General features: G+C 42.4%; 3 protein-coding genes across 4 annotated transcripts; 2 read left to right on the top strand and 1 right to left on the bottom strand.

Moving 5' to 3' along the window:
• Positions 1-350: 350 nt before the first annotated feature.
• Positions 351-16,036, top strand: pals1b (protein associated with LIN7 1, MAGUK p55 family member b). Of its 2 annotated transcripts, none has more exons than XM_047573302.1 (14): positions 351-564; positions 3,410-3,881; positions 5,282-5,490; positions 7,981-8,058; positions 10,082-10,189; positions 10,336-10,497; positions 11,164-11,241; positions 11,326-11,509; positions 12,869-12,937; positions 13,055-13,126; positions 13,633-13,794; positions 13,946-14,148; positions 14,368-14,478; positions 15,073-16,036. In XM_047573302.1, exons 2-14 carry the CDS (start codon positions 3,554-3,556, stop codon positions 15,247-15,249), a joined length of 1,941 nt encoding a protein of 646 aa, XP_047429258.1. In that variant the 5' UTR covers positions 351-564; positions 3,410-3,553; the 3' UTR covers positions 15,250-16,036. The 2 variants fall into 2 exon arrangements, with proteins under 2 accessions (XP_047429258.1, XP_047429257.1); XM_047573301.1 differs by having other exon boundaries at positions 10,070-10,189.
• A 98-nt stretch (positions 16,037-16,134) lies between these two features.
• On the bottom strand, positions 16,135-20,174 carry atp6v1d (ATPase H+ transporting V1 subunit D). Its single transcript, XM_047573306.1, has 9 exons — positions 19,955-20,174; positions 18,441-18,558; positions 18,116-18,195; positions 17,966-18,033; positions 17,837-17,881; positions 17,626-17,729; positions 17,470-17,536; positions 17,313-17,391; positions 16,135-16,806 (listed from the first exon to the last, which is right to left on the bottom strand). Exons 1-9 carry the CDS (start codon positions 19,993-19,995, stop codon positions 16,662-16,664), a joined length of 747 nt encoding a protein of 248 aa, XP_047429262.1. The 5' UTR covers positions 19,996-20,174; the 3' UTR covers positions 16,135-16,661.
• Positions 20,175-20,234: 60 nt separating this feature from the next.
• eif2s1b (eukaryotic translation initiation factor 2, subunit 1 alpha b) lies at positions 20,235-26,356 on the top strand. Its single transcript, XM_047573305.1, has 8 exons — positions 20,235-20,398; positions 21,893-22,135; positions 22,491-22,570; positions 22,728-22,879; positions 22,993-23,099; positions 23,187-23,284; positions 23,383-23,526; positions 25,695-26,356. The coding sequence occupies exons 2-8, from the start codon at positions 21,895-21,897 to the stop codon at positions 25,818-25,820; spliced, it is 948 nt and encodes a 315-aa protein (XP_047429261.1). The 5' UTR covers positions 20,235-20,398; positions 21,893-21,894; the 3' UTR covers positions 25,821-26,356.
• Positions 26,357-27,804: the final 1,448 nt, after the last annotated feature.

Below are 27,804 nucleotides of genomic sequence, written 5' to 3'. Positions count from 1 at the left end.
TGTATTAATAATTATTATGCAATCATTTTTTTACTTAATCATAATGAGTGTTATTGCTTTTAGTCAGATTTGCGTTTATTTGTCATTTGCAGGATTAACACAGAGTTAACAGTGCAACGAAATGTTGTGAATGAGAGAACTGGTGTAGAAATGCAGTTAAACTGAAGTATGATGTTGAATCCATGTATTTAATAGAGTGGAATATATATATATATTTTTTTTTTTTACTTAAGTCGAATCTCTGCGTCTCTACTAATTTAATCAGTGATTAAAAGTCTTCATTTTGGCTCAGTTTGCGGTCATTACCCGTCTGTCGGATAGGGGGCGCTGTGGAGCCGCGCTCTGTTGCCAGGGTGACGACTCAAAACAGCAGGAGCAGCAACGATGGCCACAAATGTCCTGACTTCGCCTGGACCAAACTCACAGTGCGGCGGCTGAACACCGGGGGAGGGGTTGTGCTTTTTCCCCGTGAACCAGAAGCGTCTTTTTTTTAAAAAAGCACTGGATTGTTAAAAAGAATCGCCTTGAGTAAAACCCCATTCATCGGGCTGTTTTTTTAAAGTGGTGAGTACACACGGGGCAGCTACCGCTAGCTTCACCGTTAGCCGCCGCTTTAGAGCTGCTAAGCTAAGTTGGTGCTATTGTTACGATAGCGCTTCATACCAACAACAAGTCAAGTTTTGCACATTTACATCAAGTGTAGGGTTTATTCCCGACGTGTGTGTTATGTCTTTTGTTTGTGAATGTGTTACATCTTAAAAATAAAAGTTTCGTAATACGGTCAGTTATTCCTTCAAAATAAGAATAACTGTTGTATTTCGACGTCTACTAGCAGCTATTAGTTGTTCAACCTATACTCCCAATGAAATGTCAATATTATGAACTGGAACTTGTTTTATTAATCACTTAAGAGGCTATCCTTACGAGAAAATCAATTGAACTGTAGGTAAAGACTATTCTAGCTGCAATATAGTACTTTTTATATTACATTTTAGAGTAAATAATTCCCTAAGGTTCAGTTTTTGTTTATTTATTTTGGTAGGTATTACAGAGGAGCTTAAACTTATTCTGCAATTGCACAATGAGGATTTTCCAACTCTTAAGAATACAAGGAGTGTCAGGAAATCACGTGCATCGTGTATAATACTGAGTAGTTGGCAATAAGCATGTCATTTCTATTTCAACAGTTATCTATAGTGATCTAATACACTACCTGAATATCAGTAAAGTGATTTTGAACATGGGACAAAACATACACTAACTTGCGAGTTCATACATTACAAATTAATTCATTGTAGTCGTGTGCTAAATATTCATGAGCTATTTATTCAACTGCAATTCACTTTGACAACCCCATTCTAGTCATTGGGCTAGGCTAAATAACAGAAACGCTTCTGTGATTAATTCAATCCAGATTAACAGCACCACAAACTATCCTCTCCTCCTCAGTGATCATGCAATTGAATTATCACATTTATTTCAACGTAAACTGAATATTGTTCGAGTCGTGAAGGGGGATTTATTGCAGGAGTATATCTGAATGTAATCTTGTTCTCACTACTGATCCCAGAGGAGATCATGGAGACATGAACTTTGATGTGAACCTTTGATTTGACAGAAGTGATCTATGAATAAATTTATTTCTAGCGGGATGTGATAAATTGTGGATTTATTTCACAGCAGAGCAAGTTGTGTTAAGGGGTTTTAAGAAGAGGAGAAGATTTCAGGATACCCTCTAAATTAATTTCTAAAGGTTGTAATGAGATCCTTTCAACTGTGTAGTCGTTTTATAAGCATGTTTGGCCTCCCGTCTGCACCGTCAGTAGGCTACCTGATACGAGCTTACTGTCTAATCTGGCATCACATGACGTGATTAGCTCTAATTTAATTTTACCAATTTATTTCGTGATCTTTGTCGTCTTTCAGAAGTCCCGAAGTTGGTTTATGTCTAGGTGGGCGTGTGTGCACTTCCATTCAGTCTCACTCTCGCAACAACCCAGGTGCGTGTGTGCCTTCCCAGCATCCCTCCCAGCGCCGTTGTGCCCACTGAGCTGGAGTAGAGTAGGCTTAATTAAGCCCACGGGAACAGATGGTCCGCTGGCAGTCTCTGCTGTTTGTCAGCAGTACGCCGCCACTCTAAACACAGCTAAACACTTCCACAGGGGAGGGTTTTAGGAGGCGGAGGGGGGGGGGACATAGACCTGCCAGACGTAATTAGCTGTCGGTAGTAGATAGAAGAGGGGGAGGGCTGCCATGACGGGTGTGATTGAGTACATGACATGAGCGTTAGTCAAAGTTTACTTTCTCTGTGAGTACAAATTGTGTCTTTAAGTGGTGAGCAGCAGCAGTTTAACATGGAAGTGCATGTGTTAAGCCTGCAACATGTTTAGACTATAGTAGGTTAGAGAAAGTCCTAAACCATGATATGTTATGTGATCGCTTAAGGCATGTTTATGACTTTTTATGTCTGTTTGGTCTGAAAAAAATCACTTTCACTCTTCACTTAATAGTTTAATATATGTTGCACCATCATGATGGACTTCAATCCACAACAGTCACAGGAAAATCAACATCAGTCATTAACAGATCAGCTAGTTCTAGTTGTGTGTTTTTATTTATATATATATATTTGCGTTGATTTGTTTGCATGCGTGAGGCACGCTACAGATGGATGTTTCAGTTAAGCTCTTCTTCAGGTGGACAATTTGGGACAGGTGTACCCAAGCAAAAGGCTGGATGAGACTGAACCGAAGGGATTTGAGGTGATCGAGGCCGGAAAGCTTTTCCGTGTTAGGGTTTAGATTAGCGGCGTGATAGATAAGAGGAGGTAGGAGCAAATGTTGGCTCTGATCAAAAGGCAGCCTGCTGGAAAAGAGGAAAAGATTTCAATTTTTAGATGTTGCAGTCAATGAGGATATCGGCATGTTTATAAAATACATGAATGCTGATGTACTGCAACTCAATGAGTCTATAAAATATCAGGTTAACACAGCAAAGAAACTAAGTTACCTCTGATGAACTGGTCAATTAAAATCATCTTTACACCATCAGAATGGTTGTAATTACTACTACTTACATTTGGAATTAACTTAAGTAAATTTATTGATTAATTTGTGGCTTTTTTTTTGCTAATTATTATGAAAAGTCAAGTTCTAAGAAATGTTTTATATTCTTATTTGAAAAATCAAAAAATACTAATTACTAAAGGCTGGATCCTATTTTAATTTGCATTAGTTTATCCTGGACATTACACATAACATGTAAACATGATTGCGAATATTTTTTTTGCATGATGCTAATTTTTTGAGACAAATAAGAAAGTGCTTAACCAAAATGTTCCTTCCCTAAGAATGTGATATAAGTGACTGTCAGTAAGAGATTTTATTTTAACTCTGTGTTTGTATTCTAGGATTTGAAAATCATAAAGGACTACGTACTCCGCTGGTTTGCTATGGCTCCTGAGTTGAGCGGCCTCAGCGTCCGCCTCTCGTAACGCTCCTGTGAATCCCAGGAAACACTGGGGTGGTTTGAGCTTCACACCACCGCAGCAGGGATGATTACTTCCCATATGAACGGTTATGTGCAGGAGGGCTCGGACCCCATCAAGAGCCACAGGGAGAGGGCCGTGGACTGCCCAGGGGAGGAAGGCAACCTCGTGAAATCGCCACACTCCAGCGCCCACATGGAGAGGATCCAGCATTACCAGGAAGAGCTGAGGAAAAGGAGGGAGGAGGAGAACAGGGGGAAGCACGACATAGACCCCAACGCTTCTCTGAGGCTCAAGAAGCTGTCGCAGAACCCCAAAGTGGGCATCGACAATCCCACCTTCGATGGGAAGGAAAAGGCCGCCAGGGACGCCGGCTCCCCGGATCACGTAGTGGGTGAGTTAAGAGGGAGAGGAGGGAGGTTGAGGGTTGAAAGGTCTTCACGGGGTTCAGTGAGGTTCGGCGGAGGAAGGGATGTTTTCTATAGGAAGAAGAATAGAGAGCGGTGAGGCTTTACAGAAAGTCTGTGCACACAAAAGCAGTCAAAACAAAGACTATTTGAGGGGGCAGAGGAGGTCGATGCGGTTTAGGAGCTGTTCACAGTTTATGTTTGTTGAAACCATCACAAAATCAATTAGTGTCCATTACTTTATGGGCTTACTGAGTACGGGAATCAGGTTTTTTTGAAGTCTGTAGCAGCTGAGGAGGGTGAAAGCAGTGCTTTTTTCTCCTGCACGCTGAAAGTTCTTACATTTTTTTATTTTTGATCAATCAGAAATCAGTCTGTCTGTTCTGACCTCGGCTCTGATTTACTTTTAGTATGAAATAAAGACATAAACACAGTCTTCAGTAGTAGTTTTCTGAAGTTGCTTTCATTGCCTTACTGTAGAAATATTTCAGAAGACATTGTTGTAGAGCCACATTTAAGCTCTGATCTATAGAATGTGCTGATTTTACTCTAGTAAGTGAGAAATATCAATGAAAGACCAAATAAAGAAGGGAACCCTGTAAAATGAGACTTCCTGCCACAAAAAAAAAACTGCAGTCGCCCTTGAACTGAACCAAAGGTTTAAGCTAAATAAAATGCAGCCATGCATTGTTCTGATTTAGGTGTGCATAGATATTTTATTCCACTAAAAGACAACGGATGTTTTTAACAGAAATATTCAGCAGGGGCAACACCTCTTAAAGCAGCGGGATTAAAATTAAAAAAGGATTGATTTAAGGCCTTATATCCAGTCCAGTGTGATCTAAAATGAAGAGGATGTCACTGACGTACTAAATATGGATATCCACGTTTAATGAGAAGTCCCTTTCCCTTAGAAAGAACATGGGTAATAAAACTGCCTTTCCCCGAAGTGAACTAATCTCTGCAGATGTAGGTGTGATGTAAAATGAGATTAGCTCTATACGAAAGTGTCAGTGCGTCACATGCAAAATATGCTTTACCTTTGATAAATGTAGATGAATTTTGTTAGAAAGCCATGCTAATAATTAAACCCGAGAGAAATAAGAAATTCAAGAGATTCAAGATTTAGATCTCTTTATTGTTAATTTCCCTGCATGTTTGGGCAAACAGAATAAAAATCTAAGTGAACAAAATGTAAAGGAATAAAACAAGATAAAAACAAAATAAACATTCTGGATTGAGAGAAAAATAAATAAAGACAGCCTGTGTACAACAGTGCAATGCATGGTCCCATCTTGACTTTTCCAGCAATCATTCACTTCTTAAAGGTCTTAAAGTTTCTTGATTCACGTTACTTCGTCCCTCGCTGCCTGTGCCTGTTTCTCAGAGCTGGAGGAGCTGCTGCAGGCCCTGAAGTGGGTGCAGCACTGCCTGACCGATGCTCAGAGCCAGCAGGACGTGGAGCTGATAACGCAGCTCCTTGCCAAGGAAGACTTCAGGAATGCCTACACCATCTACAGCGCCGTGTCCCAGCAGATGAGCAGAGTCAGTCCCACCTCACCCCTCACAGCACAAGCACAGGACCTCTGCCAGGAGGTAGGCATTCGCAGCAGCGCGTCACATCGCTCGCTAATTCATTTCACGCTGCCAGGTCTTACAGTTTTAGAGATGTAAGTGTCCACAGCCCTAATCAACTTATGTCACCCGGACTGTATTCTCCAGTTTTATGCTTCGGGCCCCGTCAGTCCACATTTAGTCCGAAAGCACCTCTGTGAGTAAAGAAAACCGAAGCGTGACACGTCTTCACTTGAGGTGATGATTAATTCAACAAAGCTGCCCAGAAGACGGCCGTGGCAGTCTGAATAATTATTGAGCAAGTTGTCTTTGTGATTAAGGAGGTGAGTGAAAACAAAAAATGAGGGATTTGCAGGATCAGAGCCATGCGTGGAAATTGAGCGAGCCGGGCATAAAAAGAGTGGGGGGAAGAAACGACGAGGAAGGGGTGAAGTAAAGTGTGTGGTTTGGTATTCCAGTGGGTTTACATTTTCTAAATAGCAAAGTTGTGGTTCGGGTCTGAGCTGGTGCGACTCAGCCACACACGACTTCCTTTTAGGCAAAGCACAATCCAGCCGGTCTCCGCTGCAGCAAACTGACAGTAATTGACTCGTGTCCCGACAGAAGCGAGCCTCGGCACACTGAGCGTTCAAATCCAGTCGCAGCACAGAGCCGGTGGAAAGACAGAAACCGCTTTCTATGAATAATGCAGAAGCTCCACGCGTCTATGACAGGCTACACCCACGACGTAGCGCTTCATTAAGATTAGTGTCAACTCCTGATAGGTGCAACGCGAGAGAACGTGACACGGACTTTTCGGAGAGGTGTGATTTTGAGCCGGTGGTCGCACGTGTAAGCAGTCGACGCCGTTTTGCCGACGAGCGGCGGAAGGTTCACTCGGAGGACAGCGAGCAGCACTGCAGCAGAATTGCTATTCTAGTCATGACAGGAGCGGTTTGAAGATAGAGAGGGCTGAGTGTGATAATCTATTTTGCCGCACACACACACACACACACAGGCGCGCACGCGCATACAACACATTGTCTTCCTTCATACGGCGTGCGCAGTCACCCACCAGGCACAGCTCCCGAAGCTCCTTAAGAGTTTGAGCCGCCGTGCGTCTCTGCTGAGTGGCTGCGCTGTGCGACACTCGCATTGGCCGTTGGGTAAACTAATCTCCCGACAGCCCATCGCAGGAAGCAGCGCACCGCAGGAAGGAGGAGGCCAGGATCTGGGCGGCCAGAAAAAGAAACTCCAGCAGCTTACCACAGCGTGGGCCGGCGTGCGGCACGTTGCCGGGGGAGGGTGGGGGGTGGGGGGTGAGGGGTGGGGGGGAGGGAGGGGAAAGTGCGTCACCTTGTTAGTGAGAGCTTTGATTAGTGTAATGGATGAACTAAGCTCCAAACAGGAGATGAAGAGGCAGGAGGGGTTAGAGTGAGGGAAATGCCAAAAGGCCCGCCGTCAACTCTCAGCGGAGAGCCCAGGCCGCAAACAGCCAGCGCATTGTTCTAGTGAATGACAACACAAGACACACAACCGTTAAAATAGAAGCGACAGAAGGGGAGAAAGAAAGGAACCATGTGTATAATGTGGTGTTGTGTGGTTTGATGCCTTTCTTGTTTATGGATGTTAGATTTGTTGAAATGAATGAATAAATACACACAATGAAAATTAACAAGTTCCCTGCTGTGAGTTAACTTGAGGGTTGTCACTTTAGTGTGTGAGTGCTCTGTACTGCTCACTCACCTGCCAGTTTATTAGGTACTCTACTGAAATGAGTGTATTATAATACAACAGTCCTGCTCTAAGTCCTTCGTGACTGTGTGCACATGTTGAAACATGTGTTGTTGCGACACAATACAGCTCAGCGGTTCTACAACCACAGCTCTCACAACGAAAACACAGTTGAATCGACAGTTTCCGTTATTTTTAAACATGTTGCCCCTTCGTGAAGCTGAGATTTAGTGCAAAAATTATGTTACAGTGCGTTAATTTTCTCTAGCGTGACTGGCAAATGAGGCGTCCGTGCACATTTACCTGGACGTCTGAATGTACTTGTGTTTGTTTTTTCATGAAAATCTGTGGCAATGCAAACTTTTTCTTCAGTATTTAAGATTATATCCAGGTTAAGGATACACTCAGTTAAATGTCGCTGATGCAGCCATGTTGTATTGTTAATGTCGACGAAATCATAAACCGAGCAGGTATAACAGGTGAAGTTAGACCAGAAGATCAGCTGCTCCAACTGTGTTTGCAAAATTCATTCAGTCATTCATTCAGTTGCTGTAACCACAGAAATTGCAAAATTGTAGAATATTATGCAACATAATTAGAAATCAGAGTGGGACTTTTGGGTGGGGTGGTGCTGAATATTATTATTGTAGTATATTCTTATTGGAATACCTTGAATACAAATTGAGCTAAGATAGTTAATTGGCTGGACTTTGTTGTTATAGCTATATTCGCACCTTGTATTTGTAGCTTGCAGATACATAGTCGGTCTCACTGTGATGTGTCTCTGTTTCTGTTCAGGTTCAGAAGATTCTCCAGTCCAGCCAACAGAAGGAGGGTTTGGAGCTCAGAGCTCTGCTCACCAATCCTCATCTCCAGGTCAGAGATCAGTCGTCCGACTGTGACTTGCCCTTGAACCTATCTGAACATGATTTTAAGACAGCGCCAGTGTGGCTCAGCAAATCTGTGGGGCCTTGTAGGACGACTCGTTGATGGAGTTAATATGCTGATAATTATTATTGTCAGAGGTCAGATTTAAATGCAGAACGTAGCAATAAACCTTGAGACTCGGCAGCTTATCAGCCCGAAGACAGATGGACAGTGTCCCTGTTGTCAGCATATGTGTCTTGATTATGAATAAAAAAAGCAGAAAAAAGGGCTCCACCGTGATATTTTACATCAAAAACAACTGTGAAAGAGACAAAACCAGTGTGTTATCTTGAACCAGCATGAATCGATTGTTTGTATAAAAAAGCATTTGGGAAACAAGATGGTTATTCTACAGATTTAATTCTCCACGGCGCATTGACTTCCTCCGCTTTTATTTGTGATGTGTGTAGCTCAGTTTTTCAAGATCAACTCCTCCGTCTTTAGATCCATTTTTTTTTAAAAATGCTCTGAGACGTGTTGAAGTTGTTGCCGGTTTACCTCTGCCGGTGTGTTTTTGTTGAAAATAGCCTCAAGCTTTTTGGTGTAGCTAGCATCGTAGGGATCTGTTCAGGTTTGCAATAATGAGTCGAGACATGTTTACTCTGATCAAGCGAGTTCTTCTCTCAAACACAATGACCACGTCAGACAAATGAGACGTGATTGATGCCTCCGCCAACTGGATAAAAGTGACTATGAGAGCTTTGTAGTGCGTAATTAATAATTTGCATCATTAATCATCTTTAGTCGTGAACAACATCATGGTCGCGTTCGCTTACACGACAGCCTCGTTCTGTTGAGTCCGTAGTTGAGTTTAACGAGGCTCAACTCTCCGGTAATGACCTTACACTGCTACAATGACTTGCAGTTGGCACAAATAAGATGTTCCACTCAGTCGTGCCACTTCGTTAGAACTATCGGGATCACCGGGTAGCGTTATGCCACTTCCCGCTACCCTTACTTGACACCCCGCCTTTGTAAGTTTAAGCTTCGGTGACTCTTCTGTTGGAAAAATGGAGTCACATTATGGGACTGTCATCGTCCATTACCGAGGCGGTAAGGTGAGAAAAGACCTCAGGTGTGAGATTTTACGGTCGACGGTCCTGACAATTCCAATGTGCCCGGGGGTCTGATGTTTGACCCGTGTGGCCGTGTGAACTGCCAGTCCCCCGTCCCCCCGTCCCCCAGGGGTCGGTCCCGTTAGCCCCTCCACTGAGTCGAGACCGCGTAGCCAGCGGGGTCCCGCGTGGTATAAAGATTGGAACAGGTTATGTCAGTTTCTCCGCGGGGTGCACCCGAGGATCGCACCAGTTTACAGGTAAACAACTCCACATGCAAAACTAATGGAGACGTGCGAGAGAAAGAGCAGCGTTCTAGGACGCTGTTTTTCCCTCCGGAGCGGTGAAGGCGAAAGTGTCTGATGATTGATGGCGGTGGATTCTGCCTCCTAAACGTACGGGGAGATTAAGACGGATTGCGCGAGCGCCGGGGCTTTAGCCCGGCCTCTGCTCTCTCAGGTCCCGTCCGCGGCAGGATAAAGAAACTAATTTGGACCGACGGTTATTAATTGCGGGGTACAGAGCTCTTGTCACATTAAATGAAGTGAAGGAGCAGTCTGCGCATTATTTCTGGCTTAGAGGTGGGCCGGCTGGCTGCTCTCGTTTAAAAAGATGGCAGGTGCAGAGGCTTCTGGTTGCAGGTGCATGCCTTTTTTTTTTTTTGTCACTTCTCTTTCATTGATTTATATTAACAAGCACGAGTCAGGAACAGTTTGACAAAAAAGTCCTATTATGATCATTTTTTTACTTCCAACTGTAGCATTCGTCCTCCTCACGGTGCCTCCTCTTTTATCCCCGTCTGTGTGTGTGTTCCCGTCCATTGCGTGTTGCATGTACATTTCCGTCCACGTTGCTCGTCTACATGTGTGTACTGCATGTTGTGTGTCCGTGCGTTTGTGTGGCAGGCACTGATGCAGGTCCACGACAACGTGGCGGTGCAGGAGATGGCGGAGGGGAGTGTGACCCAGTACCTGGGAGAGACGGTTAAATTAGTGCGGCTAGAGAAGACCAGAGACACTCCACTGGTGAGACGCCATCTTTTGAATTTTTTGAGACGTTGTGGAAGTTGCACACGTCTTCACACGTGAGCTTTAGCTCCTTCTGCTTCTAGCTCCGCGTATAATTCTCTGTTATGTGAGATCGTCTTTGTCGTCCGTGTGAACTTTATCAGGGTGCGACGGTTCGTAACGACATGGACAGCGTGGTGGTGAGTCGCGTGGTGAAAGGCGGCGCAGCAGAGCGGAGCGGCCTCCTCAGCGAAGGAGACGAGATCCTCGAGATCAACGGGATTCCTCTGCGTGGGAAGCATGTCAACGAGGTCCACGACCTGCTGGTGAGGGCCGTTATCAAACCGGTGGTGCCCAGTGATTTCCAGTTCTCTGTCTATCATTTGCAGTAATTTACGGCAAAATATCATAGTTGCAGCTTAATTGTAACTTGGGGGAACGTATGTTTCTTATTGGTGCTTAAAATGTCCTGAAAACCAATAGTATGTGCTGTTAATGACATAATTAATTAATCCTCAGTAGCGATTCTGACTGTTACCTGTACATCGGCTTCACTCACAATGCATTTCCATCTCAAAAGTTGATAAATTCATTATTGATGGAGTTGCCGTTTATAAGTGTAGGCTTCACTCTCGCTCTTCTCATTCTTCCACAATCAGATTAAGGCGTGTGGTTCGAATATGTGTCATGGGAATAGAAAAACGTCTCAGGAGACGAGTTAAGACAAGTAGCAGTGAAATCGCATGTCCTGCCGTTATCTATTCCAGTTTCACAAGATGATTATTATCTTATGAGCACATTCATTCTTAATCCAAATAATTGCTCTTCTGTGCTAAATTCAGATATAATTTAATAAATGCCCAGGCAGCTACTTTTGACTAGATGTGCTTTGAAAGTATAATAAATACCCAGTTACAGAGCAATGAAGCTACAAGTACAGGCCCTGAGGTAAACGTCATGTTTAATTCATTGCGTTTTACCTTTTCCTGCAGCAACAAATGCAGGGCACTCTGACCTTCCTCCTCATCCCGAGCTCTCAGATTAAACCTGCCCCGCACAGACAGACTGTGGTAAGTCTCTGACTCGCCTGCATTTGCGTGACACCGCCCGTCTGCATGCACGCGGCCCTGACTGACTGTAAACCCCGTCCCCAGATGCACGTACGGGCTTATTTCGACTACGACCCCTCGGACGATCCCTTCGTCCCGTGTCGGGAGCTGGGCCTGTCCTTTCAGAAGGGAGACATCCTTCACGTCATCAGCCAAGATGACCCCAACTGGTGGCAGGCCTACAGGGATGGAGACGAGGACAACCAGCCCCTGGCTGGACTCGTTCCAGGTGCGAAACAGACCGTGGCCCGATATCCGTGTGTGGTTTATTGTGTCACGAGGGTGAATTACAGCTACAAGGACACAGTGCTACAAACATGAGAAGAAACGTTCTCTACAGATTATCGTAAAATGTACTAAGTGTGCTTTATATGCTTCGTATTATAACTATGTTATGTGTTGTTGGTGCAGATGCTGTGTTATACACGTAGCATCACGTCACTTCAAAACACTTTGGTAACGCTTTATATTAAGGTCCTTGTAATAACTATTAATTATTAGGTAATAAGGCCCTTGTAAATCCTTAAAAGATGCTTATTAACATTATTGTGTGTTTATAAAATAAGTGAATAAGTGTTAATAATGGCATTATACTACAGTTAATAGCAGGCTATAAGATATTTGTAAGTGCTTATAATAAACTTGTTAACAGTTTGCAGATGCTTAAGAACATTAATAAAAGCCTCATAAGTATCTTATAATTGTTCATAACGACATTACAAGCACCCATGACCCATCCAAGCCATTATTAACACTTATATAGGCTTATAAATACACAATAATGCTAATAAGCATCACCTATTACCTATTAATTAATGGTTATTACAAGGACCTTAATATAAAGCATTACCAATACTTTAACTGTATAAGCACAAAAGATGCATGTAGTTGTGTTCATACACTTAAACTGTTATGTCTGTAATGTCAATAATCTGCGCACAATTTTTTTTTTCTCATTCAAGCTAAAATTGGGTCCATTTTCGGGGTTAGGGTTAGGATTGACCACGCCTTACAGTCACACCGTGCGTGTTTAGAAGTGCTCATTGAAAATGATTCAGTCTGAAACAGTGTCTCACAGCACAGTGTTATAAGTGTTGTGTAATCAAACACACCGGTGTGCCAATATATTAAAAATTTACATCATAATGGAAAAAAATCCGGTATACGTTTTGACCCGGTACACGGCCCAGTCCTAGTCTGTATCATGTAGGACACACAAAAATTATAAATGCGTCTGAAACAGAAATAACTGATGTAGTGAATAAATAATGCAGCTACACAACTACTTCTTAAAATACCGACAAGCTCATAATTTACTCTACACCTTGCACTGACTTGACACCCAGTGCCCCTAGAAAGTGACTAACAGCGAACCTGGCATGAGTCGCCACCCGCCTGGCGCGGCAAGCAGATTAAAGCAAACACCAAGAATTCTTTGCGATTACTTTTTTGACTCGCGCCTGTTGTGTCTAGAAGAAAACGAGGTTAAGCACTTGAAATGGAAAGTGGGCCACTTCTTCACTTGTTCCTCAGCGCGTCCGACCTCTCACCCTCCGTGTGTGTGTGTGTGTGTGTGTGTGTTTTTCAGGCAAAGCTTTCCAGCAACAGAGGGAGACCTTGAGGAAAACTATAACGGACAGGAGTCGAGACCAACAAGGTGATTAGAAACACAAGCACGAGCAGGCTCTTAAAACACGAGATCTGACCTGCGAGCTCCTCTGCTAAGATATCATAAGCTGCCTTAAAGCTGATTTCTTTCCTAAAACATGTTCAGGCAAGCTGTGGTATGCAAAGAAGAGCAAGAAACAGAGGAAGAAGAGCACGTCAAACTTGAACAAAAATACCGGTAAGTCTTTTTTTTTTTTTTTTTGTCTTGTCTCATCAGTGTGCGGACAGATGAGCTGATTTTAAGGTGCGCTCTGTCTCGACGCTTATCCCACTGTCGCTCCTCATTAACCACCCGCGAGGGGCCGCCCACGCCCTGGGCAGCTGTCAAGCGCCCGCACGCCGTCAGCGTTAACCCCGCACACCTTAGCTGGACCTGACACGTCGCGTCTCTCTGGCAGCAGCTTGGCATGTCACAGGTCAGATTAGTTCAGTCTTCACAGACGGAATCAGAGGAGGCACCAACAGGTGTCCAGCAGGTGCCTAAATGGCTTGGAGGAACCCGAGGTGTTGTTGGGCCACACATACACACACATAACGTATGTATCGTATACTACATGGACAGTTAAAGACGTTCGCACAAAGACGGGAACGATAATGTAATAGTTTGATCAGGTGTCACAGTTGGTAACAGAAGCCTCAGCGTGGGATGTTTCATTAACTGTGTCCCACTAACTGTCTGTCCAGACTACGATGACATCCTGACCTATGAGGAGATGTCCCTCTATCACCAGCCCGCTAATCGCAAACGCCCCATAGCTCTGATCGGCCCGACCAACAGCGGCCACGACGAGCTGCGCCGAAGGCTTCTGTCCATTGAACCGGAGAAGTTCGCCGTGGCCGTTCCACGTGAGTTTTGTCAGAGCGCCAGCGTGGAACAAAATATCTGCACTGTCACTCTGACAATTAATGTACAAATTTACCTGAAAATTTGAACAATATGAGCATTTTTACAGAAATTTAAATAAAATTCTCTTTTTTTTTTTTCTCCACGGCTCAGACACGACCAGAAACCCCAGGATACACGAGCGGAACGGCCGTGAGTACCACTTCGTGAGCCGCTCCGCCTTCGAAGCCGACTTGGCGACGGGGAAGTTCATCGAGTCCGGGGAGTACGAGAAGAACCTGTACGGCACCAGCACGGACTCGGTGCGACACGTCATCAACTCCGGACGCATCTGTTTGCTCTCTCTGCACACGAGGGTAAGAGACTGAATACTTTAGGAGGGACGGTTATTTCCGTCCGCCGTGTTAATTACAAAGTCGTCTTCGTGTTTCTTTAGCAGCGATCTTAACCACTCTGACCGCACCACAACACAACGAGCGCTTCCCACATCTTTAATTTAATTGTGTTTTGGTTGGAATAATAATGTTTGTTTTGCTGCTCCTATTTTTATGTCTTGGTGGTTTTCCTTCTCTCAGTCACTGCAGGTGTTGAGATCATCCAACCTCAAGCCGTATGTCATCTTCATCGCGCCTCCTTCTCAGGAACGACTACGCACCCTGCTGGCCACAGAAGGCAAAACACCAAAGGTAGTGACTCCATTATTTAATTCAGTTCAATTCAACTCAATGTTATTTTCCCTGAAAGCGATAAGCAGCGTCCATGCCTACATGGACTTCAGCCAACACCTACACTTAGACTTAAACAGACTTTAATTAGCCAATAATCAACATTAACACTGTCATTGATAACACGCAAGTGTCCTCCTATGTCTCCCACGGATGCACAACTGCTAGGTGTGTTAACAGAAAATGAACAATCATTTAAAAAAAAAATATTAAAAGAAATAGAAGAAATCTGGGGCTCATTCCCACATGGACTGATCTTCCAGATCTTTTCTGGAATAATAATTTGTTTTGCTAGATTCAGCTTGAAAGCTGAAAGTTTGTAGCTAGGATGTCGTCATGTTGTCCCTTTTGTCCCAGAGGGAGGACAAGTCTTCCTGCTGCACCCCTAGATATTTAGGAACCCCCAAGAACCCAGGAAATTAATGAAAAATTAAAAGACAAACATAAAAGACTTCCTTCTAAAACAAGCGCTGTATCATCCTACTTATATTAAAAGATTATTACACAGAGAGCAGTGATTTCAGTCGTCTTAAACGTCCCGCTTTGTGCGCACAGCCGGACGAGCTGAAGGACGTCATCGAGAAGGCCCGCGAGATGGAGCACAGCTTCGGCCACTTCTTCGACGCGACCATCGTGAACATGGACCCGGACCAGGCTTTCCACGAGCTGCGCAGGCTGATAGATAAACTGGACACTGAGCCGCAGTGGGTGCCCACGTCCTGGCTGTGCTAGAGGCGTCCGAGCACACGCAGCCTCAGGACGGTGGAGCCCGAGCACAGGATGACGGACAGTGGTAAAGTTGGAATTTTAACTTGCACATTTTTTTTTTTTTTTTTTTTTTCCTCGTTTGTAGAGGAGGCAATCGATACCGCGTGTTGCAGGGATGGACCCATTTTACTTTTTATTATTTTTTTTTGTTGTTGGTGTGTGTCCTCGTGGGTGATTTTGTTTTCTCGTCGTTTCGTTTCATCAAGGTCGTCACCGACCTCCCTTCTATGCATTTATCAGACAAATAGAAACATTTCTGTCCTACTCTCAGTAGTTATTTATGATTGTAAATATGTATTTTCTAGAGAAAAAGGATCAAATATTTTATTGTTACATTTTTGTGCGTGCGTGTATGTGTGAGACACCTGAAACGGTTCGCTCGGGCCGGGGCTTAATGATACAGCAGCAAATCAAAACTTTAAACGGATACCAAACAGAAGAGAAGCACTCGTGCTTAAACGTCTTCCACCGAGGAAAGAAATCTGTTGTAACCTGCACCGTTTTGGTCTTCCTCTGTACCAGTGTCAGTATTATATCATGTCTCATTTACGCTGTGATAACAGACCAGTCTCTAGCTGGTTACCATCATTAATGTTCTGCTGGGATTGTTTTTTTTTTGTTTTTTTTTTACCAGTATTATATAAAGAAAACATCATATCAATTAGTCCAACAAATACTGTATCGCTTCTTTGCAGGGCACAAATTCTTCAAGCACAATTTTGTGTTTAATAAAAAAAAACATTTGTGTGAACATGTGATCTGTTTTGACTTTCTGGATATTTAATACGTTTGGAGTATTTTTCTTTGTGTGCTTTAGTCTTAACGGGAAACGGAGACACCATACGGACGTGTTTGGAACATCTTTATTGAGATGACGCGTCGAGCTTTGTTGACTTGCACATCACGTTTTACAGCAGGGTCACGTTGGATCTAATGGTTTAACATCCTCCAGTGAGGTAACACTTTCCTCAGCGGCGGGACACGAGACTCACACACACACACACACGCTTTGAAATCAACAACCACCTTAAGCTTTTACAGCATGCAATGGTTCTACGGGTGGTGAGAAAACGTCATTCTCTACGAGCTGATCAGTCACACGGAATGCTTCTGTAATTTGTACACGTGTAAACATACTTATATTCTTTGTGATATTTGCTTCTTCTTATTATTATTATCATCATTTAAACAGTTTCTGTACAGGGAGAGGAAACGACACCCACGCCATCCAGCACTGGAACAACAACAAATCATCACAGACACAAAAAAACAAAAACAAAAAAAAACTCCCGTAAGAAGACATAGACGTGGCCAGAGAGGCACAGAATAAATAGGATGATGAGTGACGTCGGTGCCCGGCGGCGTGCGGGGCAGCCTCACTCGAACAGCAGGTCCTCGTCCGTCTCCTCCGTCAGCATGTTGGCCGGCTCCGCGATGGGACCCAACTTGGCCAAGCGGGCGGCGATTTCGAGTTCCGTCCTTTCTCTGAGCTGCTTCTTCTTCTCCTGGATCTTCTTCAGTCTGGGCGGAGCAGAAAAACATGTTCAGTGTTAGGCAAATACGGAAAGTATGTCAATTTGATTTTATGACTTTCCAAGTCTGGAAAAGGGTGGAAAATGAAAACTGCTTCCGAGACTGTTACCACTGTTCAATTACGAATATCTAAAAAAAATAGTTAAATAAAAGGGTCGATCTTTTTTCTTTTTTAAGGCACTTGGCATGTTTGTGTAGGAGCACATACTGTAGATACACAGAAGATCACTGATGGATGATTCATGTGCAATTTACAATAAAAAACTGCACTGAATTTATCTGGGTTTGATCTTAACGTATTAGTATGAGCTACATTACCTAGCTCTAATCCTCTGGAAAACAGCATATATATTCAGATTAACGAAAATGATTAATTACATCATTTATTTACTAAAATGCCATAAATTAGATTTTTTTTTTTACAGAGAAGTCTTGAAATTAGGGTCTGGCAAAAGTAAAAAAAAAAGTTTAGAGTGTAAACTATCATGTTATACCTGTAGAACTCCTCTCGTTCCCTCTCGTCCAGCTCTGTTATGATGTAGGTGAGGGTGCGATCAATCCTGGGAATAATCACTGTTGAGAGTAATAAAGATAAAAAAAATGAAGCAACAACAACTTTCTCTAAAGATGTTCGAGAAAAACAATTTTTACCGTGCTCAATAGCGTTCACTCTGCGGTTGGTGATCTTGATGGCTTCATCCAGAGTGACAAAAGATGTCTGCCAACAAAAAAAATTTAAAAGTCAGAAGTCTGTTATTTATGACTAAAATAGTGTAGTCGTAATTTTTTTTTAACAGCGCCACCTACCTGTAAGGAGGCCAACTCCACAAGCAGCTCCACGGCTCTGGCGTAGTTCCTCTTCAACCTGGAGAGCTGCTCTCCTCCTCGGGCCAGGCCGGTGAGCTCGTAACCTGACAGGCAAACGCACAGAGAGGCTCTCTAACACCGACCAGGCACTGATTTAATTCAAACACGGTGCAGGTGCACAGCTAATCGAGAAAAGCGAGACGTGACTTACTGTCCCCGCCTTCTTGGTAGTGTTCAAAAACAGGAAGGGTGACGCCTGTAAGAAAACAAGAAAAATGTGTTGAGGGTGATGAGATCTTAAAGCGATGATAAAAAGCGGAAAGATATTCTTGATGCCAACCTGCCACGTTATCTTTCTTGGCTCGGACCTTCACCTGGGCTTTGTTGACATTCTGGATTACAGTAGTGCTGTAGAAAGGAACACAAACTAAAGTTACAGATGCACCACAACGACATCGTCTTCTTCTAATAATCTTCTTGTCGTTCTCACCTGAAGTCTCCAGCTGCAAATTTGGCTTCAGCCAAAGAGAAAGCCGCCTCTCTCATCACCTCTCCCATCTTGGTCTTAGTCTAAAGAAACAGAATTAACAAGATGAAATCTCCTTTTAGGAAGTTATTATGATGCTGTATAATTATTGGAGTAAATTCCATCTTAACAAAGATTTAAAATTGACTCAAGTTTATGTATAGAAAGTGAAATAAATGCCACTAAGACTATGATGTTACATTTCCTTTATACAGGTGTACAGAAAGTACAGAAACTGGTGGCATATTCCAAGTAGAGCAACTCGGGCATGAATCAACTTTATACTGACCTCGATGATTTTGCGCAGGATCTGGCGGAAGCGCATGGACAGGGCATCGGCCTTCTTCTTGAGCAGGTTGCGGCCCGTCTGCGCTCCTTTCAGCCGAGCCTTCATGATGGTCTGAGCCCTGGAAATAAAGAGAGCGTGAATCCGAAGGCTGTGTCTGAATCTGGTCTTTACACAACCACATCCAGCAGGACATATTTCAACAGGCTTCACAGACCTGTTGGGTGATGCTTAACCTCAGAAACTCCATTCAGGATGTCAGTGTTTGGTTTTTTCAACTTATTTTTTGTTCATTTTTGTAGCAAAAAAATGGATGTTTCAACTATTTATCACTTACGTTTTACATAGTTTTGATCAGCTTTGATTTGATACGTTGTTACATTATATTAATTTGGTGACAACAGCTAAAGTAAATGCAAGATCACCAGCATGATCTTGTAGTAGTGTGCTTATTTATACATGGAAACATGTTACGATATCATATGATCTTGTTCTCATTGTCCCTCTCGTCTCCTGCTCGTCTTATTTTAACTCAGGCTTCTCTCTGATGCATCACCAGTCGACGTCTGGCTGTTAAAGCCTCATTCCAGATGTTTTAAATCCTCCAGGAGACTTGTTGGACTCTGTCCTCTCTCCAGGTCTTCTTCATTAACAGATAATCATGTGGTTCTGATCCAGGTCTTTTTCACTCCTTGGAATTGCCCATTGTTGTCCTGAATCAATGTATTTTTTTGATGCATTTTACAACTAATTAAATAGTGATTTTGTCATCCTGATTATCTGCTTTATTCTGTACACAGAACATCTACTGGAAGGGATCCCTCCTCTTTTTGTCTTCCAGAGATTCCCCCTGTTTAAAGATTTATGTGGCACAATTATTTTTCCAAAATAGCCTGAGCTATTTAACCATCTTTCCATGTAGTCCCACAGGAAAGTGGCTGGAAATTACTGAGCAAACAACTAAAGTAAGTCCAGTTCCCTTTTATTTTGATACACAATGACCTTGATATATTTATAGATATTATATTATATTCCCAACCAGGGATGATTGTTCATCTACTTTATCACAAATCAATGTTTCATCCATGTATATGTTACCTACACACACCTTCCCCATAATTAAAACCTCTCCTACACACTAAGGCTTTAAACACTGACATGATTGGATCAATAAGATAAACTGATGAGACAACAGACAACACAGAGAGCCTCTGATCAGTAGATAGCTACCCAAGTTAAAAGTTTTCTGTGTCAACATGTTTCAGGCTGACAGCTCACACTTGGGTGATGTTAGAACCATCACATGACAAAATCAGCACTCTTCCTCTTTTAAACAGTAACCCGGCGCTCACATGAACTACAATGTTTGAACTATCCCGGAAAAACAAGATCGTGGTCGCTTCACATGAAATCAATCGTGTAGACAAGAGATAAAATAACTGCATTAGATTATAGCTATATTACTCGGTGAAGAAGCTACAGTGGGTTAGCAACTAGCTAGCAAACAAGCTTCTTACATTCTGGAGGGGAATACGTCAATCCGGTCTTTTCCAGACATCTTGAAGGCTGCAGTCTTCTGTTTGCTTCCGCTTCTTAAAAATCAACAACGGGGGGACTTCAAACCTAATTTATTTCCTATCGAACAGCAGAAACCCGACGGTGTTCTCCAGTGTTTTGCAGGATTAACCCCGCAGACCGAGCTGATGGTCGTGATCTTGTCGGACTCCTCCGTCCCTGGCGGTGATCAGCTGGTCTGTGGTAGTCATGTGACTGGGTTGAGATCGTTCTGCGCATGCGCTTCGGTTCGATCGTTTCCGGGGCGAAAAATTAGCACCGCCCATGAGTGTGAGCTAGCGGGCCCGAATATTTCATTAAAAAAACAGAAACAACACGTAGTGGGACACGCGAATACGTCCAGGACAGACCATTCACGCGTATCGTTCCATAACCATATGACGCAGGTGAGTTTTTATCGGTAGAGGAGATGTTTGACCGGGAGCGGTGGACAGACGCCGTCGCTAGCTGGCTGGCTAACGGCTAGCCACGGTGCGTGTGCCGCATGTGAGGTGGAAGCCGGGTTATTAGCTAGGAAGCTAACGGATATTAAAGTCACTATTCGTATAGTTATTTAAAAAAAACGCCTCTTTGTATTGTAGATGATAGTTGTTATCGCACAAGGCCTCAGCTAACGTGCTACATTTCCTCTTAATTCGCCCTTATGACTCAGATGTCAGTTTTCGCTCTTAACTCTTTAAAAGAAGGCAGATTGTCGATTGTCTGGGTTGCATCAGCCCACTCAGAGCTGAAAAATGGGAAATAAAACACTCGAAGAGGTCTCCTCATGTCACTCGTGTTAATATTGTTCAATTTAAACCCAATAATTTGATGTGCTATAGTTGCAAAGGCTTCCAAAAACCCACATAGACGTGTCGTTCAAATGGTTTTGGACTTATCAGTTATTGTTATTAGAGGGATGTTTCTATCATTTTGTTCACGCCTTTGCTATCAGCGATGATAGACTCAGTATTAGAAACTCCCCTCAGTAGCTTATGTATCAGTTTAACGGTGTTAAAGCCCCTAAAAATGAGACTTGGTTTTAATTGGCTCTGCCCAGTGAACTGATAACTGAGTCCATGCTTACAGCCTCATAGTCAGGCCTGGATTTGTACCGATGATGCAGAGATGAATTAATTGAGACTTAATTAATGTATGTTTGAGCACACGCAGATGGCTTACATCAAGTGTTATTTTAGTATCTTAGGCCCATTTCCAAATGTGTTAAGTCAAATGCATCCTTGATGTAGATGAACATGTAGATGCTTCATTTGTGCCATAGAAAGAACTTGATGACTCCTTTTAAAAATGAACCAATATCTTCCTCATCACTCAGTTATTGTTTGATGTATTTTGTGTCCTTTTTGGTTTCTGGATTCTAGATACTATCTATCTCCGTTATATCCATTCAAATTCAGACAACTTTATTTGTCCCTAGGGGCCAATGGGCAAGGACACACAGACCAGGCAACAACGAATAAGACTGAGTAGAAAAGTTCAGTTAAAAAATTAGTAACTTGGAGTAAATATATACATAAAATACATGCATACATTACACTTGGCTAATTTAGTTTTAGATCAGTCTTAGATGTAGATTTGTTTTAAATCCTTGTCAGCAGTACACTGGTAGAGACAATCAAGTCCATATTTGATTGACCCTTCAGTTTCCATAATGCCGCTCACTCACATCATTTAACAAATTTGCTACTTCAACAGTCCAGTACCTTTCAAACCTTGCACACGGTTTATAAAACTAGCTTCTGTTAATAAATGTGTATCCTTCAACTCTAAATGAGATAAGCCTGATTATGCCAGTACAACAATATCAAGGTTATTTTCAATGATGATGATGTGAACCTGCAAACACTCACCGCCCCGTCTCTCCGTCTCCGTCCTCGCAGCGATGCCGGGGCTCAGCTGTCGATTTTACCAGCACCGGTTCCCAGAGGTGGAGGATGTTGTGATGGTGAACGTGAGGTCCATCGCCGAGATGGGCGCCTACGTCAGCCTCCTGGAGTACAACAACATCGAGGGCATGATCCTCCTCAGCGAGTTGTCTCGCAGACGTATCCGCTCCATCAACAAGCTCATCCGCATCGGCCGCAACGAGTGCGTGGTCGTCATCCGAGTAGACAAAGAGAAGGGTGAGTGCAGGCGCTAGGCCCGTAGACGTGAGGGTCGGTTCAAACTATGTCTCGGACGAGGAATTTGCCCATTATTGGCAGACAAACAAACCTCTGCAAAAAGACATTCATTATTCCTTTTCCTGATTGTGAACAATGACTTGATTATTCATGTATCAGTTCTTTATCAATAATCCATTTTCTTATTTAAAATATACAACTACAGCTACAACAATGCAAATATTTAACTTTTGATAACTTGCTAAATCGGTTGTAGAGTTTTTAAATCTACAACTGGTTTAGAAACTAGTTTGAACTCCAGACATCACTTCGTTCATATATTTCTTTTAATGACAGTGTTATTTTCTCTCTTCAGGATACATCGATCTATCAAAAAGAAGAGTTTCACCAGAGGAGGCCATCAAGTGTGAAGATAAATTCACCAAATCCAAAACTGTAAGTTCGATGTGTTTTTCATGCATTGCTGTAAAAACATAGTTGTTGTTTTAATCTTTCTCCTGAGCTTGTGATTCAGTTAAATCTTGATTATTAGTTTTTGATTCAGGGGTTTTGTTTGTCTGACCTTGACGTTATTGATTTGACGTGTTCTCAGGTGTACAGCATCCTGCGACACGTGGCAGAGGTGCTGGAATACAGCAAAGACGAGCAGCTGGAGAGTCTGTACCAGCGCACCGCCTGGGTGTTTGACGAGAAATACAAGCGGCCCGGATACGGCGCCTACGATGTCTTCAAACAGGCCGTATCGTAAGTCTCTGATTTTTTTTTTTTTTTTTTTAAAAAAGACACAAACGTTGCATGCGTCTAAGCTCATAGGTCATGTTTTATTTTTTTTTTGTCGTTTATAATCCTCTTCACAGAGATCCTGCCATTCTCGACGGACTGGATTTGACGGAGGAAGAGAGGAACGTGCTGATCGACAACATCAACAGGCGACTCACTCCACAGGCCGTCAAAATCAGAGCAGGTTGGTTTAATTTTTTTAAAAAAAAATAAATAAAGAACATGATGAGGTGAAGATACAACCAAGATGTTTCCCCCCTCCCTCCTGCAGACATTGAAGTGGCGTGCTACGGCTACGAGGGGATCGATGCCGTGAAGGAAGCTCTGAGGGCCGGACTCGGCTGCTCCACAGAGGCCATGCCCATCAAGGTATTACTCACCACCTCAACAACTCCATGTGCCATGTGTTCATTTACTGATGCTGGCAGGTGAAACTTTGATTTTTTTATTTTCTCTCCTCTCCTCAGATCAATCTGATCGCTCCCCCTCGCTACGTGATGACGACGACCACCCTGGAGCGCACAGAGGGCCTGTCTGTCCTCAACCAGGCCATGGCTGCTATCAAGGAGAAGATCGAGGAGAAGAGAGGCGTCTTCAACATCCAGATGGAGGTGGGTGCTCCGAGTTTCCTGACACTTCTCTTCCTGTGTAATGCTTCCAGAAAATGTACAGCGGGAAAAGGATTTAATGTAGAAGACGTAGTTCTCCTAAACCAACATTAATACGTAGAACCTGAGGATTCAGAAATGGCAGCTACTGCTTTAACCACGCTAATGTATTTTAAAAATCCTCAACTGTTCAATAAAGGTTATACAGTTATTTTTAATCGTTTTTTCAGCTTAATGGGTAGAGGTGGGTATTGGCAAGGATTTCACAATATCGCGATACTTAAGTCATGATACGATATTATTGTGATACCATGATATTGCGATATATTCCCATACGCCACATAGTTTACTGAGAAATTTTACATGCAGCTTAAAATACACATTCAATATATGTATATCAGGTGACGGTGATAATTCATTGGACAAACTGAAACAAAAAACAATATCAATCCAAATGATCCATTTCCAATTTATTGCACTTGTACAGAAAAAGTGATGGTAGTGGAGGTGTGGAAGTAGTTCACAATCAACCAAAAAAGGGGATTTTTCTCTTAAAATCGATATTAAGACATTCAAAATCGATATTGTAGTCGAAGAAAATGTATCGTGATATATTTACATATCGATATTTTTCCCGCCCCCTATTAATGGGGCTCGGAGACAATTATTTAACTCGTTTTAGGGAAGAGGAGTCTCTTCTGTGTCCACGTTTTCGTTGTTCAGTCTTTACTTCTTACAACATGAGACAGGACCTAAAAACAATAATAACTAAATAACCGTCTGAAAAATATCCTGAAGGGTTCTCTCCTTTTTTATGTCATAAATGCCATGATGAATGATCAGTTATTTCTTCCTCTTTGAGGTGACAAAGTAATTTCCCTTGCGGATCATTAAAGTCTGTCTAAGTCTAGTTTTGGTTCTACTTCTTCTTCTGTTCTTTGCACCCACACGTCACTAAAACTAGATTCATGCTTCTGTGTTAAATCTCAGCTGCAGCCACGTCTCCATGTCCAGAAATTCTCTGTCCCTCTTCCTCCTTAACACCGATGTCTTCTCTCTTCTCTGTGTTTTAGTGATTTCATTAAAAATGAGCTGTCTTCCATGTCCAGCATGAGTCACTCTGTTCCAGTCTCCATTATCTGAAATACAGAGACTCAATGCAGACAAGTAGACGCCAACTAGTGGTTTAGACGTGTATTTACTGAACGATGGCACATAAATCAAAGCTCCCAAAGACATAGGTCACAAACCCAGACTCTGTTTAGATCTGCTGTGGGTCAACAAGTCTAATTTGTCTAATTGGCACTTTTATTTATTATCATTATTATTATTATTATTATTTTTGCACAATTTCAAAAGTTTTCTTCACATTTGAAGAAAGTATCATCATCATAATCATTTGGGAACACAGTTAATATTCCAGTTTCTCTGTTTCTTTGGGCTCATCTCATTATAATCTGGTTATAAATAAAATTACATTTTAGTTATTCAAGTGGTTTTGATAACAAGCTATATGGTTGTTTTTTTTAGTATTTATTTAGTTAAAAGCCCTTTTCCCACAGGACTAGTTTCTAGTCTAGTTTGTAGTTTCAGTTTCTAATGCTCACGGAGGTCATCTGTGACCTTAATCCCGTGCGAATATTCACCCGTTTAGACTGATGAAACCATTAAATCAACCATTAATGTGTTCACGGGCAGAGGTGGAGCTGATTTAAATACCAACAGGTCGTTGGCAATTTCTTCCCTGGGACAAATGGTGTCAAAAATATATTTATATCATCCATTATGATTTGCAGAGTAATTAAAGCCGTCTCTGGGGTGAGATGGAAAGTAGCAGAGCCATCACGACGGAATGTAAATTTGAGTAAAACAAGAGTTTGTTTATCCCGTGTGAATGCGCCACATGAAACACAGACGTGGAGGGTAATATCTGACTCCTCGGGTAAAACTAATCCAGTGCGATTAAGGCTTAAAGCTAAAGTTGTGTATTTACATTATAGGTGTAGCCTAAATAAAGAAATATTAGTTGTTGCAAAATTGTAGTTTCTCATTAGATTATGATTTTATTTTTACATTGTTCCATTTCTCTCTGGGTTTATCTTCTAGTTTTATTTCATTTTATTTGTGTGTGTGTGTGCATAAATAACTAAACCGTAAACCGTGTCCCGCAGCCCAAGGTGGTGACAGACACGGATGAGACAGAGCTCGCCCGGCAGCTGGAGCGGTTAGAGCGGGAGAACGCCGAGGTGGACGGAGACGACGACGCCGAGGAGATGGAGGCCAAAACGGAGGACTAGAGAGGCTCCTCAGAGGAAAGGCTGGCAGGGAAGGAGAAAAATGTGGACAGACGTGGCCACGGTCGCTCAGCCCAACAGATGTTAACTTTCACATTGCAAACATTAACTGGAGTTTATCTAGTTTATTGGCCAACGTCCCGGTTTGTTCATTAGCAAGGTTTCCCTCAGAGGAACGTAACCCTTCTCATCCAGACCTGGACACGAGGATGGTTCAATCACAGGTTAAGCATCAGTATAGTTTCTATTTTGATCCATTTGAGTAAATAATAACTCTCAAAACAACAACAACAACAAAAAAAAAGCTGTTTACAAGCAGTGGCCTTCACCTCTTGCTTAAAAGAGCCCGGTGTCTTCAGTGTCCACTGCACTGGATGTTTTTGGCTTAAGGGGGAAAAGCAAAGGCTCGTCTGTCTCTACACCGGTCAGCGGTGGCTTTATGTGCTGATTCTCTTCCAGTTTAAAGGGTTTTTACCGGCAAGGCATTCTCTTGTTTCACTCACATGGCATCAATAAAGTTCTGGAAGTTTTGATCTCAATGCGTCTTTGTCAGATGAATGAAACGGGGAAAGGATTGTCTTTAGTTATATTCCAGCACAATAAAATATCTCTCAGATTATTAGTTCAGTCAAAGATAAATAACTTTATTGCAAATATTAGAAGCAGAATCATCATCAATCAATATAACCCCCAGTTAATTAAAAAAAAAATGGTGGATGTGTGACACTGTAACATGATTCTGTACAATTTTAAGACTTGACATAACTTAAACACCGTTTCATTACAGTATTGATAAAGAATTAACACTTTACTGCAGCACTATGCGTCATGATAGTGCTGCAGTCTGGGATATAGATCACTAACCGATGCTACTTTTGTTATGCAGCCGAATGCCTGCGAGCAAATCTAGGTCCTAAAAGTTCCTGAAGAACGAGGCTGGAATGTGGGAGATGGACCAACGCAAGAAATTTGTTCTTATTCTCAAGGTGAGGTTCGTTTTGGGCAAATTTGCAAAAGTAAATTTCAAAGGTACAGAGAAAGAAAAGGAACATGCTTAGCTACAAGCAATTTGAATAGTCCTCTAAAGCGTCAGGGGCCACATTCAGTCCAATGTGAAATAAAGGGGGCAGTAATACAAATAACAAACCCAGACTTTTTCCATTATTTTTAATGCTAAGAACACGATATTTACATTTAATACCTTTAAAAACATAGAAATTTCTTGAGAAAAATATATGCATTTTGGCAATATTGCTGCTGAATAGTCCTGGGTCTTCTCTTACTAAAACAAATTACGTATACCAGTTGCTTTAATTGAAAAATTGCAGTCCCCTGTGTAGTTGTCGGACATTGTAAATACGTTTGGTCCGCTGGTCGTACCTGCACTTTAAAGCCACATGGAGCTGAAATAAGGACTTTGACAATTTAGCTCTCGTTAATTTTTTTTTTTTTTTTTTTTTTTTTTGGAAATTATGGAACAGGACATATTTTAAGCCGAAACGAAATTTGTTCTTGCTCCCCTCAAAAACAACAACAAATTTCTCGCGGTCGTCAAACTTAACCACTCACCTGCAGTTCGTTCGTTTTGCCGCTTGGTTCGACATAAACGAGTGGGAGGTCCTCACAGGCCCCTCCCACTGCAGCATACGTCACACAAGCTGATGCGTTCCATTTACCTCGGAGGCCGGAATTCGGCACTGGGAATGACGTCACACCCGAGTTGCGTTACTTTGCGTTCCATTCACAGGAGTTACATTGATATTAACTGCTACTATTGATATAATGTTAAACTAAATTTAGGCTTTTGAAGTTACACAAATTGTAAATTGAAACATAACTTGAACCAAAAAGATGATTTTTTTTTAGAAGAAGAATTATTTACCGTGAGACCACACGAGGCACAAAATAATTTTTTGCTTAATTATGCTTAATTTTTTTTTGTGATTTGTTTTTAAATTAAAAAGTAATTAAAACAGGTTCACAAACA

Source organism: Mugil cephalus, chromosome 21, assembly GCF_022458985.1.
Source record: "Mugil cephalus isolate CIBA_MC_2020 chromosome 21, CIBA_Mcephalus_1.1, whole genome shotgun sequence".
NCBI lineage: Eukaryota > Metazoa > Chordata > Actinopteri > Mugiliformes > Mugilidae > Mugil > Mugil cephalus.
This window is presented reverse-complemented; position numbering and strand designations above follow the sequence as displayed.